Genomic DNA, 16,808 nt, shown 5'->3' with positions numbered 1-16,808 from the left:
ACCTTCAGTTAGGTTCTGTTACCTAACTCAGTATTTTCCAACCAGTCTGCCTCCAGCTGTTGCAAAACTACAACTCCCAGCATGTGCTGATCGCCGAAGGGCATGCTGGGAGATGTAGTTATGCAATAGCTGGAGGTACGCAACTACAACTCCCAGCATGCCGAGACAGCTGATTGCTGTTTGGACATGCTGGGATTTGCAGTTTTGCAACATCTGGAGGGCTACAGTTTTAGAGAACACTGCAAGGTGATCTCCAAACCGTGGTCCTCCAGCTGTTGCAAAACTACAAATTCCAGCATGCCCTGACAGCAAACAGCTGTCTGGGCATGCTGGGAGTTTTAGTTTTGCAACATCTGGAGGGCTACAGTTAGAGACCACTGTATAATGGTCCCAAACTGTACCCTCCAGATGTTGCTAGGCAACTCACCGGCTTCCGTCGGATCCAGCAGCACGTCATCGCCGCCCGCCGATCTCCGTCGCCCGCCCGGATCGGTAAGTGGATCTTCGGCGCCTCTCCCCGACCCCCAGCTACAGGAATCGGCTGAGGGCCGGTATCGCGCGGGCTTGAGTCTGAAGTATTCACGTCCATGGTGGTTAAGGGGTTAAAGGGGCACTCCAGTGTTATGATGCAACTGTACCAGCTGAGTGATGTTCTGAAGACAGTGCATTGAGCTGAATGGGCTCTGTGCTGGGGGAAGATTAAAGGGGGGCTCCACTGGAAAACATTTTTCTTTTTTTAAATCAACTGGTGGCAGAAATTTAAACAGATTTGTAAATTTTTTTTCTATTTAAAAATCTTAATCCTTCTAGAACTTATCAGATGTTGTATGCTCCTCAGGAAGTTCTTTTCTTTTTGAATGTCCTTTCTGTCTGACCACACTGCTCTCTGCTGACACCTCTGTCCATGTCAGGAACTGTCCAGAGTAGGAGCAAATCCCCATGGCAAACCTATACTGCTCTGGACAGTACTTGACATGGACAGAGGTGTCAGCAGAGAGCACTGTGGTCGGACAGAAATGAAGTTAAAAAAGAAAAGAACTTCCTATGGAGCATACAGCAGCTAAGTACTGGAAGGATTCATATTTTTAAATAAAAATCTGTTTAACTTTCTGGCATCAGTTGATTTAGAGAAAAAATAATAATATTCCAGCAGAGTTCCCCTTTAACAGTACATTACTATTGATGGCATCTAGGAAGGGGAAGAGGGTCATTGATGGGTAGTGAGGTGCTATTTAAGTATAAAGGAAAATTCGCAACAGCATCACAGCAAAGCAACAATTGTAGTTTTGCAACAGCTGAAGACACTGCCTTAGGGCTTGGTTAATAATGAAAGCTGAGGGACAATGCTGATTCTGCAAATTTTTTAGTTAGAGGCTGATAAAGCACTATGGGAGAGATTTATTAAAACCTGTCCAGAGGGAAAGTTGCTGAGTTGCCCATAGCAACCAATCAGATTGCTTCTTAAATTTTTCTGAAAAATGAAAGAAGTGATGTGATTGGTTGCTATGGTCAACTCAACAACTTTTCCTCTGGACAAGTTTTAATAAATCTCCCACTATGGGTTTCTTTATTTTATTTTTTTGCCTAAAAGATTTGCAAGTTTATAAAATTAGTTATGGGGGGTTCAGTTCTTGGGACTTTATACTTTGCTTGTATCCCATGCGTATATTTGTGACCTAAATTTATCAGCTTGGTCCTTGCAAAAATGTGTATCTTCTAGTTGAATGATTAAGAATGTAGGTTAGTTTAGTGGAGGCCACTGGGTAAATAGACCGCTTGTATAACCTCTGTTATGTGATGTGTCCTCCCTCTCTCCTCCCCTCCTATTCTCGGACCTTTGTCAGTTCCCGGGTACTTCTTCTGCTTCTTTCTGTGAATGGTTAGTTATCTGAAGGCTTCCAGTTAAGAGGCTCTGCAAGATTTTCCCAAAGATCTCATCCAGCATTTTTCTAATGGGCAGGTATGAGCACGAGCTGCAGGGATTTTATACATGTGTTTGTACCATTTACAATTGTGGGAACCTATTACTTGCACACATTGTGACACTATCTGATGTCATTCATGGATGGTTGTCTTTTCATGTTCTAGGCTAGTGTTGCCCAACCAGGGTGCCTCCAGCTGTTGCTCCAGTTTTGCAACAGCTGGAGGCACCCTGGTTGGAAAACACTGTGCTGTGTAAGCCTGCTAGGCTGTATTTGTGGTAGGGGTGTGGAGGTATATAACCCCCCCCCCCCCCCCTGCATACAGGTCAGGGTGTTTGAGAAGGGGTGTGGCTGCTCGTTCCTGCAGATGTTCTTATCTCCCACCAGTTTCAAGCTCTGGCGGCTGAAAAATGTTGTTAAAAAATTGGAAAATTGCTGCTCAACTTTGAAGCCCTCTGATGTCTTCCAAAAGTAAAAACACGTCAACTTTATGATGTAATCATAAAGTAGACATATTGTATATGTGAATCAATATATAATTTATTTGGAATATCTGTTTTCCTTATAAGCAGAGAGCTTCAAAGTTAGAAAAATGCAAAATTTTCAATTTTTTCATCAAGTTTTGGAATTTTTCACCAAGAAATGATGCAAGTATGGACAAAAATTTACCACTAACATAAACTAGAATATGTCATGAAAAAACTATCTCGGAATCAGAATGAAAAATAAAGGCATCCCAGACTTATTAATGCTTAAAGTGACAGTGGTCAGATGTGCAAAAAAACGCTCTGGTCCTACAGTGAAAATTGTCCTAGTCCTTAAGGGGTTAAAGACCAGGCCTGTTTTTTCAAATTGGGAATGTCTGACGTTTTGCCAATCACGATAATTCTGGCAGGTTTTTTTTCGTCACACATTGTCCTTCATGTACATAGTAAAAGTAAGCCGAAATAATACCGTATATACTTGAGTATAAGCCGAGTTTTTCAGCACGATTTTTCGTGCTGAAAACACCCCCCTCGGCTTATACTCGAGTGAACTCCCCACCCGCAGTGGTCTTCAACCTGCGGACCTCCAGAGGTTTCAAAACTACAACTCCCAGCAAGCCCGGGCAGCCATCGGCTGTCCGGGCTTGCTAGGAGTTGTAGTTTTGAAACCTCTGGAGGTCCGCAGGTTGAAGACCACTGCGGCCTTCGACATCATCCAGCCCCCTCTCTCCCCCTTTAGTTCTGACCCCTCAAGGTATTCGCTAGGGGGTACAGCGAGTATTTTAACACCATAGTTTTTTGGCAGGCATTATTACAAAGTTAGAGTTATAAATTAGAAATTTGCTTTCTTTCACAAATGCATCATTTGTGGAACATATTTTTGGTACATCGCTTCTGATATTGAAAGAAATGCACCCTATATTTTATTGAGCTGCTCGGCCCGTGTTTGGAAATACCACCGCTTAGGCCATATTTGTTTCCTTGGCCAAGTGGTAAGACCCAGAAGGAGAGGAGCATCATTTTAGGCCGAATGGATTATAGGCTGCACTAAATCCCTGCAAAGCATTCTAGCTGTCAGAACAATACCGCACTCCCAGAAGTGACACCATTTTTGAAACTACACCCCCTAAAGTATTCACCTAGGTCAAAAGTGAGTATGTTGAGCCCTTATTGTGTGGCTAGAATTATTTCAAAGTCAGTGGAAAAAAATAGCAATTCGCTTTTCTTCCCCCTCAAATTCTTTATTTGTGGGACATCATTTTGGTAAGTCGCTTTTGAAATGGAGAAAATGAGTTTATATTTTCACGCTGTTTGTCCCGGGCTGGGCAGTACCCCTACTTAGGACATATCTGGTTGCCTGACCGCCTGGTAAGACCAAGGAGGAGAGAAGCCCCCTTTTGGATTTCAGGGCGTAATTACCGTATTTATCGGCGTATAACACGCACTTTTTAGGCTAAAATTTTTAGCCTAAAGACTGTGTGCGTGTTATACGCCGATACACCCCCAGGAAAGGCAGGGGGAGAGAGGCCGTCGCTGCCCGCTTCTCTCCCCCTGCCTTTCCTGGGGTCTAGAGCGCTGCTGTCGGCCCTTTTCACCCCCTGGTTATCGGCGCCGCTGCCCGTTCTGTCCCCCTGACTATCGGTGCCGGCGCCGATTGCCAGGGAGAGAGAAGCGGCGCCGACAGCCAGGGGGAGAGAAGGGGCAGCGGCACCCATTGCCGGCGCCGCTGCCCCGTTGCCTCCCCCCATCCCCGTTGGCATAATTACCTGAGTCCGGTCCGCGCTGCTCCAGGCCTCCGTCGTGCGTCCCCGGCGTCATTGCTATGCGCTGAACGGCGCGGCGCATGACGTCAGAGCGCCGCGCCGTGCATAGCAACGACGCTGGGGACGCACGACGGAGGCCTGGAGCAGCGCGGACCGGACTCAGGTAATTATGCCACCTGGGATGGGGGGGGGACAACAGGGCAGCGGCGCCGGCAATGGGTGCCGCTGCCCCTTCTCTCCCCCTGGCTGTCGGCGCCGCTTCTCTCCCCCTGGCCATCGGCGCCGGCACCGATAGTCAGGGGGACAGAACGGGCAGCGGCGCCGATAGCCAGGGGGTGAGAAGGGCCGATAGCAGCGCTCTAGACCCCAGGAAAGGCAGGGGGAGAGAAGCGGGCAGCGACGGCCTCTCTCCCCCTGCCTTTCCTGGGGGTATATCGGGGTATACACGCGCACACACGCACCCTCATTTTTTCATGGATATTTGGATAAAAAACTTTTTTTACCCAAATATCCTTGGTAAAATGAGGGTGCGTGTTATAGGCCGGTGCGTGGTATACCCCGATAAATACGGTATATGAATTATAGACCCCACTCCATGCCTGCAAAGGATTGGAGCTGTCAGAGCAATACCGCACCCCTACAAGTGAATTTGCTGGACCAGGGACCTCTCTGATCGGTCCTTTGTCGGTTAGCAGTGACGCGCGGTGTCTGTTATCAGGTCAAAAAAAGGGATGCCATGTAGCAGTCACATTCAGAGATGAATGGAGCTGCTACAGTATACGTCAGTATCACTTTTTTTTTTTTTTTTTTTTTTTTACGTGATGCTGACCGATACCTCTGACATATTGCTGAGACGCAGTATGAAAGGGACGCAGTGTAGGGTCACAGAGCGTATTCGCAGCATATTTCACACCGCTGATGCCCCCGGCAGTCACAAGGGTGAGATCACTGCTGCGGCTGGGCAGCACAGTGTGTCCACTCATGACTGCCAGCGAGAAATCCGCTGCTATGAGTGGACACACAAAGCTACCCAGCTGCAGCAGGGAGCTAATTTTTGTGACTGTTGGCGGACATCAGCAGCAGGTAACATGCTGCGGATGTGCGCTGTGTGATCCTTCACAATTTTTTATTTAATTTTTTCATTATATTTATTTAACCACTTAAGGACCCAGGGTGTACAGGTACGCCCTGACACCCTGGTACTTAACCTCTTAAGGACTCGGGGCGTACCTGTACGCCCTGAACCCAGTCCCGGTGTTTAAAAAGGGGTCACGCCGGGACCCCGCATCACACTGGGTCGGTCCCGCCTGCTAGTCATAGCCGGGACCCTGGGCTAACAGCTTGTGGCACCGATCATTGTGCCGCGCGCTATTAACCCTTCAGACATGGCGATCAAAGTTGACCACCGCGTCTGAAAGTGAAAGTAAATGCTTCCCAGCAGCTCAGTCTGGCTGATCGGGACATCGCGATAAAATCGCGATGTCCCGATCAGCTAGGACGCGAACAGAGGCCCCCTTACCTTGCTCCGTCGCGTCCGATCTGGGTTTGATTGCTCCAAGCCTGAGCTACAGGCTGGAGCAATGGAGCCCCTATGACTTTGCAGGGATCAGGGTAAAAGATCAGTGTGTGAAGTGTTATAGGTCCCTATGGGAGCTATAGCACTGCAAAAAAAAAAGTGGAAAAAAAAGTTAATATAGGTCATTTAACCCCTTCCCTAATAAGTTTGAATCACACCCCTTTTCCCATAAAAAAAAAAACTGTGTAAATAAAAATATGTGGTATCGCCGCGTGCGTAAATGTCCGAACTATAAAACTGTATTGTTAATTAAATCGCACGGTCAATGGCGTACGCGCAAAAAATTCCAACGTCCAAAATAGCGTATTTTTGGTCAAAATGAATAAAAAGCGATCAAAAAGTCATTGCAAAAATGGTATAGAAACGGAAGCCCCCAAAAGTTACAAAATTAGATTTTTTTTCTTCAATTTTGTCGCACAATGAATTTTTTTTTACGTTTCGCCGTGGATTTTTTGGTAAAATGACTCACTGCAAAGTAGAATTGGCGGTGCAAAATATAAGCCATCATATGGAATTTTATGTGCAAAATTGACAGCGTTATGATTTTTAGAAGGTGATGAGGAAAAAATGAAAATGCAAAAACGGAAAAACGCTGAGTCCTTAAGGGGTTAAGGACCCAGGGCGTACCTGTACGCTCGTGGAAATTCCGGTCCCTGCCGCTTGCCTGCTTAAATCGTTCAGCAGGCACCCCGTGCAAACCCCTGGGGGGGTCCTGAGATGCGGGTCCGGTTCCCCTGAAGGGATAGGAGTGAGGTGGCAGGGAGGTCCCTTACCAGCCCTATAGCAGATTGGGGGTGGGGGGTGGGGTTAAAGCTCTGTTTCCCCGTTCTGCCCACCCACGGTAGTCAGGGCAGAACGGGGGAACTGTAGTGTGACCGGCAGCGGCGATCCTCTCCCTGGTGCGACGTTCTGCAGACTAAGGAAGCTGGTGAGTTGTTGCCTTGCAACCTCTGGAGGGCTACAGTTTGGAGACCACTATACAGTGGTCTCTAAACTGTATTACTCCAGATGTTGCAAAACTACAACTCCTAGCATGCCCAGACAGCTTTTTGCTGTTTGGGCATGTTGGGATTTGGTAGTTTTGCAACAGCTGGAGGGCTGCAGTTTGGAGATCACTGTGCAGTGGTTTCTAAAACGTGGCCCTCTAAATCTTGAAAAACTAAAACTCCTAGCATGCACGAATAGCAAACGGCTGTCTCGCCATGGTGGGAGTTGTAGTTGCGTACCTCCAGCTGTTGTATAACTACATCTCCTCCCTTTGGCGATCAGTACATGCTGGGAGTTTTGCAACAGTATTATTTATCAAAGATTATTTCTGTATGTGAATAAATCAATGTAAGCTTCTCAATAAGTGTCATTGTTTTATGTAGAGTTATGTAGAGATATTGAAAGTGGAAAGTTATTTTAAAAACCTGTGTTGTTTGCCTTAGGCAATATTCAGAATAGGAAAGTCTGCTGCAAAGTTTCCAATGCATATACATTGTGTGTGTGTACACAATGATTTTCTGTATATGCATATTACCGTAATTGGAGGAGGGTAGGGTTATTTAAAAAATAAATAGTGCAGGTAGATGTTCATGGCAACCAGTCAGATTCTTGTTCTCATTTCCTCTTTAAGCATTGACAGTTTATTTTCACTATCATTCTCAAAGGGGTTGTGCGCTGCCCTGAATTTTGGAGCTCCGCTCACAGCGTCCGGAAGTTCATTACTCCGAACGCTGTGTGCAAGGTCCCGTGTTCGCTAGGGATGTAAGAAAAAATCGATTCTCGCGATAATCGCGATTTTTTCATTTGCCGATACAGAATCGATTCAAAATATTTTTGAATCGATTCTTTTAGGGATGTGGAATTTTTATCTGCGGACGCCTGGAACAGCATTTCCTGGGCATCAGGAGATAAAAGTTCCACATTTGTGGAGCCGGGCAGGCCGGATCTGACACGGCGTCGCTCTGAGTGTATGGAGCGGGCTCCGACTCGTGCCCGCTCCGTACTATGCGACCCCCGGCTGATTTCAGTAGCCGGGGGCCGCCGCTAATAGCCAGCATGCGGCAATCGCCGCGGCTGGCTATTAAAGGAGTATCCGGTGCGCACTTTTCTCATGTTATCCCGTCCGGGCTGCAAAATAAAATAAAACGCACTTTATCTTACCTGCCAACGAGCCCCCGGAGCTCCGGTACAGGTGTTGGGTCCCCGGGCTGTATTCTTCTTACTTCCTGTTAGTCCGGCACGTCACATGGAGCTTCAGCCTATCACCGGCGGGACATCGCTGCGGCCAGTGATAGGCTGAAGCTCCATGTGACGTGCCGGACTAACAGGAAGTAAGAAGAATACAGCCCGGGGACCGAACACCTGTACCGGAGCTCCGGGGGCTCGTTGGCAGGTAAGAGAAAGTGCGTTTTATTTTATTTTGCAGCCCGGACGGGATAACATGAGAAAAGTGAGCACCGGAGTACTAGATCGCCACTGTCAAAGCTGACAGCGGCGTCTATTGGGATCTATGAATGCTCCCAGGTGGGCGATGTATCGGGATATATCGTGATGTATCGTCACCTAGACGGTATCGCGATATATCGGGATATATCGAATCGCCACACTGGTATCGCGATTCGAATCGAATCGCCAAATTCTTGGCGATTCACACCCCTAGTGTTCGCGGCCGCCGGGCGTGACGTCTCGCCCGACCCCTCGCGGCGTCTCGCCCGGCCCCCCGCGGCGTCTCGCCCGGCCCCCCGCGGCGTCTCGCCCGGCCCCCTCTACCAAAGTCTATGGGAAGGGGGCTTGACAGCGGTCGTGCCCCCTTCCCATAGACTTTCGCTGAGCGGGCGGGCGAGACGTCACGAGGGGCCCGGTGTGACGTCACGCCCGGAGGCCGCCAACACTGAAGCCCGCACACAGCGTTCGGAGTAATGAACTTCCGGACGCTGTGAGCGGAGCTCTGAAAGTCAGGGCAGCGCACAACCCCTTTAAAATGACTGAACTTTGTCAATATGGGACTATGTTTGGTCAGTTGAACTCAATATATCTTGCGCAGCTATGCTGCAGCATACAATAGCAATGCTCTGTGAGCCTGAGTCTAAGTTGAGTAGAAGTGGTCAGTCTCTACTAGGCTAGTAGGCAGGAGTGCACCTGAAGGGAGTAAGTCGTGCAGCAAGTAAATCCCAGCACTCGCTATTTTATGCAAAGGGGATGCAGGCTTATTCCAGCAAAATTATGGTACAATGCAGCAAAAGAGACTCGGCTCACACAGCTTTCTGCAGAATTACATTATCAGCACTCTCTGAAACATTGTGAATTGTCTTTCACACACTGGAATAATAGGAGCAACATTAAACTCTTTAGTTGTAACATTAAAGTACTCTTTGTTTTGTTCTTTTTCGTGTGTGTGGGGGAGGGGGGGGTGTTTTATGCTGGTCCTTCTTTCACATGACCCGGTCCTCTCCGCACAGACAGCGTCTGCATCTCCATGAAACTCATATTGATTGTCTCATAGAGGCACGTAGACGACAGTGGCTTCCGCTCTACACCAAAAATGCTGCAGATTACAGAGAGTCAGGGAACAGGCCTTGTGGAGACCCCGGAAAGGGCAAATAATGCTGCTGTGTTAAAGAAGGACCAGCCTGCATATCAAAGCATACAGCATTACTGCCAGGCAGCAGATAAAATAAAAAGGCTGTCTGTGCAGGTATTTTTTAAGGTCAATAGAACATAGTCAGACTCTCTTCTTTGTTTTTTTTATTATGCCAACAAAATTGCTAAATATGTGCACATAGCCTTAAACTTCAATCTGCTCTTCTACTCATTATTGCAGCTGTGATAGGGTAAATAGCCATACCATATGTAGAATAGGAAAAGGATTTTTAGAGATGTATTTAAACACTAAACATAAGTGTTCTATAGGATGAGAATTGTGTTATCTATTAAAATGGTAAGTACAATAAAATTAACACTTTTTTCCTTTCTGTCTTAAATTGCAGGCCTTACTGGTTTATAAGATTACTACGTTTTCCCCCTGAGCTGCTCCATATCAGGTTAGTATGCATTGTGTTTTGTAGTAGAAGGCATGTCGGCACTTCCATGTATGTTGTGGTGATGCACGAGGTGGAGGTATACCGGCATTAGAAAGAACGATACCCAGCACTCGCCAATGTTGCTAAATAGTGAAAATGTATTGGTCCATATCACTGTACATGACGCGTTTCGGTATATGTACCTTCCTCAGCTGTCTGCCTAGGCATACAGCTGAGGAAGGCACATGCCGAAACACGTCCTCTACAGTGATATGGACCAATAAATCTTCACTATTTAGCAACATTGGAGAGTGCTGCGTATCTTTCTACTGCTAGTATGCATTGTGAATCACAGCAACAATTGTAGTGCTTAGCTTTTTTTTTTTTTCCAAAGCTGGAACTCATTTCAACAAAGGGGCATTAAGTGATTTCCTATATCTCCCTTTGTTCTATTTTATTTTACACAAAATTGTGGCTGAAAAGTGCAACAGCTATATTGTCACGGGCTCAGGCTATGTTTGCACCTTGTGTTTTGATCTTTAGTTCGAAGTCCTTTTATGGCCCCAAAAACAGCCTGAAATATGTCCAAATATTAATCTGTGATGGACAAAACAAAACCGTTTTCTCCAGTCAGTTAAGTCCAATTCAATTGGAAATATAACTACTAGCTCTGAGTCATAAAACAGTTTAAAATACAGGCAAAACACAATGTGACTAAGGCTGTGTTCGCACACAGCATTTTCTTCTGTATTTTTAGCTAAAACCAAGGGAAGAACTGACAGAGAGTGAAACTATAATGGAAAGTTTTGCTCCTGTTGCTGTGTTTTAGACTCTCTTCTGGTTTTGGATAAAAATACTGCCCAAGATATGTGAAAACCCATCTTTGCTAACATTTCTTTCTAATTGTTAGGTGAAGAGCACCTATTCTTTCCTTTGAACTGGCAAGAAATTTATGGACTTGTACATGATGAATTGTGAATTACTAGCCACGTGTAGTGCCTTGGGGTACTTAGAGGGTGATGCCTACCACAAAGAACCTGATTGCCTTGGTGAGTACATGTTTTCTTTGTAATGTTTATTGTAATGCATTTGTAGTTGCCGTGATATGCAGGTAACCTAGCTGTAGTAATGAGTTATGTTTCAGAATTTTTTACCTCAATACTGAACTATATATTTCTGAGGGCAAACTCTAAAATAGATGTATCATTGTGATTTACTTTGAAGCATGTATAAAACTGAAAATAAGATGTCTGTAAACCTTATGTTATGATGTTCACACTGACGTCATGAGTTCTTCCATGACTTACCAGTAAACATCACGAGTCACGTGAATTTGGCCTAATAGGCCTGCCTGGTAGCCAACAGTTTTGTGTTGTTTTTTCTTCCAGTCTGTGGTGAAAGAAACTGAACCATGACTAAAGTATGAACAAAGAGGGGGGGGGGGGGGGATTTATCAAATCCTGTGTATAAGAGGAGTGATGGGCCTTAAGGACTCAGTCAATAAATTTTTTTTGCATTTTCGTTTTTTCCTCCTCGCATTTTTAAAATCATAACTCTTGTTTTATATTTTTATCCACAGTCTAGTACGAGGGCTTGTTTTTTGCGTGACCAGTTGTCCTTTGTAATGGCATCACTTATTTTACCATAAAATGTATGGCACAACCAAATAAATACTACTGCAAAATAAAGTGTTAAAAAAAAAGTTAATAAAGATCATTTAACCCCTTCCCTAATAAAAGTAAGAATCGCCCCCTTTTTTCCCATAATAAAAACAAAAAAAACGGTGTAAATGAAAATACACGTGGTATCGCCGCGTGTGGAAATGTCCGAACTATAGAAATATATCATTAATTAAACCGCACAGTCTATGGCGTACGCACAAAAAAATTCCAAAATAGTGTTTTTGGTCACTTTTTATATCATGAAAAAAATGAATAAAAAGCGATCAAAAAGTTCGATCAATATAAAAATGGTACCGATAAAAACTTCAGATCACTATGCAAAAAATGAGCCCTCATTCCACCCTGTACACGGAAAAATAAAAAAGTTTATAGGGATCAGAAGATGACAATTTTAAACGTATAAATTTTCCTGCATGTAGTTATGATTTCTCTGTCAGCTCCATTGGTGGACACAGACCATGGGTATATGCTGATGTCGCTAGGAGGCTTGACACTATGGTAACAAAGAAAGTCGGCCCCTCCCAGCAGGATATGCCCGCCTACAGGCACCTGAGCTAATCAGTTTTAGCTTAGTGTCTGTAGGAGGCAGACGTTGGGCTGGTGTTCTCCAGACCTGGTCAATTCTTTTTTTTGTTTAAGATTAGGGGTGTTAGAATTTTTTTTCTCCCTTTTTATTTTCCTTGTGTTCAGGTGGGGTCTCAGGATCATAGCGTTCATGTTTCCCCATTTGTGATTGAGGGGGCACAGGCATCGTGGATGTACGATCAACCACCTCTTGCCAATGGTCAATGCCTGGGGTTGTACCTCATGCTGTTACAGCCCGACATGATGCAGGTGACTAAAAGCTGACTGAAGACTTCATTAGGTAGGTTCTTCAGACTAAGGTGAGTATGTTCCCCCCTTTCTTTCAGGTACAGGACTCTCAACCTCTGGAGACCCCCCTTTTGGAGCCCACTCCTTTTTTATTGTTTCTAAGGGGATTCCTGCCCTATATATTCTACATGGGGAGGGTTTTTACTTTCATTCAGGCCGTAGTTGTAGTGGTGTAGGACTGTTTTTTGTTCCCCTGCCCTCTCTCTCTCTCTCTCTTACCGGCGCTGCCTGTGTGCAGACGCCAGCACATGTCGGGGAGGCGGTCTTTCCTTTCTCTTACCGGCACTGCCCTTTTGTAGACACCGGCACTTACCCGGAGCACGGGCTTCCTTTATTCTTGCGCCGCACTCCGCCGACAGCCTCCCTTCACTCGCGTCTGGCGCCGTCCCTCCTGCTTCGGTCTCATTTGTTAGGCGACCGGAGCACAGGGTTCAGCGCTGCCAGCAGTGTTTTCTCTTACTCGGGGAAGGATAATGGTTTCTTCTCCTATCATATGCAGGCCCGCGTATTTGCTGGTGTATCTGCCAATCAGCGCTCTGCTCGTGCGGCAGTCTGCACTTAGGACCATTGGGAGGCGCTCTAGCTTAAATCCGGCCCCCCCGATTCTCATTGGTCCTGAACCCCTTCCCTTCTGTCTTCCCTCAGCTGCTGAAGTTCTCCTTTCAGCTGCTGCTTTTTGCCGGGGACAGTCGCCAGGTGAGATTGTTTCATCTTTTTTCCCAGCTATGTCCGTACCCAGAACTGTCCTTCCCTCTAGACAGGTATCTGGAGCCCTGGTCACCTATAATACTTGCAAGGGCTGTAATTCAAAAATGTCTGGTTCTGCTGAACCCACTTGTTTCGCCTGCACCACTGCACCCCCTGAACCTCCTGGTATTTCTACTAAGGATTCTTCCCCAGACCCTGTGGGCTCTGCTATCCCTCCAGTTTGGGTGTCTTCCCTCTCCCAGACTATTTCCGACTTGGTTGTGGTCTCCCGTTCCGTGGTGACTGCCTTGGAGAGGTCCTCCTTACGCCGACCCTCTAGAGAGACCCACTCTCCTTCTCCCCATGCTAAACGCGCCCACAAGCGTAATAGGGGTATTTCCTATAACTCATCTCCAGAGTATTCTAGCAGACATAGGCACTCCCCTCATAGGTATTGCCCCTCGGCTCCAGCTTTCCGTAAGCGTCCTTCTTCTAGGGGACACTCCCCTGGTTGTCACTCTGGATCTACAGAACTGTGTACTAGGTCAATGTCTCCCTCTTCCAGGACTGCATCCACCCGTTTCAGCTCTCCTGGAGAACTTGTAGATGAGGCTTTTGGTTCTGCCTCTGATTCAGAGGACTGAACAGATACGGCCAACGTGGGGGACACGTTGGTTTCGGCCATAAGGGACCTAAAGGACCCAGAAACTTCGGACGTAGCTCCATAAATTTCTTTTCTCTATGCCCGACTGGCACCCAAGGTTTTCAGCTCTCATGCTGAATTTGAAGCCTTGCTGGAGTCTGCCTGGAGGCATCCTGACAGGAAGTTTCAAGAAACAAAGAAGGTTCAAGGGCAATATCCCTTCGCCAAGGACCTCCATTACTCTGTAGACCTCCCCTCCAACTGTGGATCCACCGGTCTCCCGCCTATCGAAGGCAACTAACCTGCCTTTGGCTGATGCAGCTTCCTTCAAAGATCCAGCGGACAAGAAGGTGGAGACTTTGGCAAAATTTGCCTTTGAAGCAGCAGGTTCTTCCCTTCTTCCTGCATTTGCTTCTGCCTGGGTGTCAAAAGCCCTTTCAGTCTGGGCTTCCCAACTCCGCCACGGTATTCTTTCCGGAACCCACTCGGAGGATTTGGCTGACTTAGAAAGTCTCCAGCCTTGGAGAGCTGGAGAGCTGTGTTCTGCTTCCATGCAGTCGGCTTGCTGTGTGGCCTTTGCCACAGGCAACCTAGTGGCTCTCCATCCATCCATGTGGCTCAAAGCCTGGGATGCGGATGCCGCTTCCAAGAAGTCTGACTGAACTTCCCTATATTGGTTCTCGCCTTTTTGGTAAGCGCCTAGTTGAGATTATCTCAGAGCCGACGGGTGGAAAAAGTTCCTTGTTAACTCAAAATAAGGCTCACAGTACCACTTCCCATTGGAATTGGTCCTTTCGGACTTTTGGTTTCAATAAGGGGTCCAGGCATGCGCCTTCGCGGGACAAGAAGGCTCCCTCCTTCCAGACCCATCCTCCTGGATATCTGATAACTGTTCCGGCCGTTTTGCGGCCAAAGTGGGCACCCACAAACCTACCTCTGCCTCAAGCGACGCCCTCACACGCATATTTTTCTCGGGTGGGAGGTTATCGGTTACTCTTCCGGGACGTCTGGGCCACGCATGTGCAGGGCAAGGATGTGCTATCCAACGGTTATCTGATAGAGTTTGCCTCCCCTCCAAGGGATCGCTTTTTTCTTTCCCGGGCCCCCCTCTCTGGCAAAGGCCTTTTGGGTCGCGCTCCAGTCCCTTCTCATCCAGGGAGTAATTGTCCCTGTTCCCCAAGGAGCGTTTTCAAGGTTTTTATTCCAACCTCTAGAAAGGGGGTTCCGTGCGCCCAATCCTAGATCTGAAGCGCCTCAACCAGCATCTTCTGCGCCATTTCCGCATGGAGTCTCTCCATTCGGTCGTGGCGTCCATGGATCAAGGAGAGTTTCTTTCTTCGGTGGACATCAGAAATGCCTACCTCCACATTCCATTATTTCCTGGACATCAGCGGTACCTCCGCTTTGCAGTTCCGGAAGGCCATTTTAAGTTTGTGGCTCTCGTCTTTGGTCTGGCCACTGCTCCGAAGGTCTTCACCAAGGTCCTGGTGCCTGTGATTGCCCTTTTACGAACGAGAGTTGTCTCCGTGATTCCTTACTTGGACAATCTCCTGATCAAGGCTCCAACCAGAGCCCAGAATCTGGAGAGTCTCAGTCTCACTCTTCAGGCCTTGTCTCATTTTGGCTGGATGGTCAATCAGGACAAGTCCAACCTCTCTCCCACCTAGTCCCTAATTTTCCTGGGACTCCAGTTCGACACCTCATCGCCTCGGACTCTGCTTCCGCTGGACAAGCAGCTGACTCTTTTGTCAGGGGTTCGGATACTTCGGAACCCTGCCAAAGTTTCCATTCGATTTTGCATGGAAGTTCTGGGTCGGATGGTGAAGGCCGTCCCATTTGCCCAGTTTCATTACCGACCTCTTCAACTGATCGTTCTTCCTCTGAGGTCCCGCTGGTCCCTTCTTCATTCCCCCCTTCTTCTTCAAGGGCGCTCCTTCCTGCCCCTCCGCTGGAAAGTCATTATGAAGGATGCCAGTCTTGGGCTGAGGAGGTATTTTCAGGGACCGCACAGTCCGTGGCCTTTGGTCCCCCCCCGAGAAGCCCTTCTCTCAATCAACATATTGGAACTGAGGGCAATCTATCTTTGCCTGCTACATTGGGAGATCTTTCTTCAGGGCCGCCCTGTTCGTGTCCTGTCGGACAACTCCACTGCTGTGGCGTACATCAATCGCCAGGGCGGGACTCGCAGCTCAGCGGCGATGGCTGAGATATCTAAAGTTCTCCTCTGGGCGGAACTCTGTTCCGGCCATCTCAGTAATTCACATTCTGGGAGTAAACAACTGGGAAGCGGACTTTTTCTGCCGGTCCTCATCCGACCCCGGCGAGTGGTCCCTTCATCCGGAGGTGTTTGCAGAGATCTGCAACCTCTGGGGTACTCCAGACGTTGACCTCTTCGCGTCCCGCCACAACCAGAAAGTACCTCACTTTGTGACTAAGTCCCGGGACCCCTTGGCTCTAACCATGGATGCCCTGGTGATCCCTTGGTCGGGCTTTGCCCTACCCCATCTTTTCCCTCCTCTTTCTCTCCTTCCCAGGGTCCTGAGGAAGCGCAAAGCAGAGGGCGTTCCCGCCGTTCTCGTGGCTCCGGAGGGTGTGGTCCGACTTCTGGATGACATACCGCAGCGCCTCCCACTTTGTCCAGACCTCCTCTCTCAACGTCCCCTGTGCCTCCCCAATTTACCGTGGCTGCATTTGACAGTGTGGCGGTTGAGAACGCGGTTCTAAGGGCTCCAGGTTTCTCTCCCCAGGTGATTTGCACAATGCTCAAGCCCTCCTCTGTGCAGATATTTACCACCATACCTGGTGGTCTTATTTTCGTTGGTGTGAATCTGTCTTTTTCTCCAGTTGCATTCTCCCTCTCCTGACTCCTTTCCTTTTTTGCGGTTGGGGCTGGAGCAACTGTTAGCTCTCAGCTCCCTTAAGGGTCAGGTTTCGGCCCTTTCCATTCTTTCAACGTCCTCTAGCGTCCAATTCTTGCATTCGGACCTTCCTTCAGGGAGTGGCCCACGCTGCCCCTCCTTATCGATCCCCTACTCCCCCTTGGGACTTGAATTTGGTCCTAGGTGACCTGCAGGGTACTCCCTTTGAACCTCTCAGGGATGTTTCTCTTCTTCTTTCCTGGAAGGTGGCGTTCCTTATTGCAATTACCTCTATTAAGAGGGTTTCAGAGC

General features: G+C 47.6%; 1 protein-coding gene across 1 annotated transcript in view; it reads left to right on the top strand.

The window, feature by feature from the left end:
- Positions 1-16,808, top strand: part of TIMELESS (timeless circadian regulator) — a gene marked incomplete in the record, with an annotated part of 157,777 nt that overhangs the window by 27,004 nt on the left and 113,965 nt on the right. The window contains 2 exon segments of the mRNA XM_056562374.1: positions 9,721-9,774; positions 10,664-10,802. Of these exon segments, the coding sequence (XP_056418349.1) occupies positions 10,706-10,802 (97 nt within the window).

This window comes from Hyla sarda, chromosome 2, assembly GCF_029499605.1.
Source record: "Hyla sarda isolate aHylSar1 chromosome 2, aHylSar1.hap1, whole genome shotgun sequence".
NCBI lineage: Eukaryota > Metazoa > Chordata > Amphibia > Anura > Hylidae > Hyla > Hyla sarda.
Note: the sequence above shows the minus strand (reverse complement) of the source record. Positions and strands in the feature narration are given on the sequence as shown.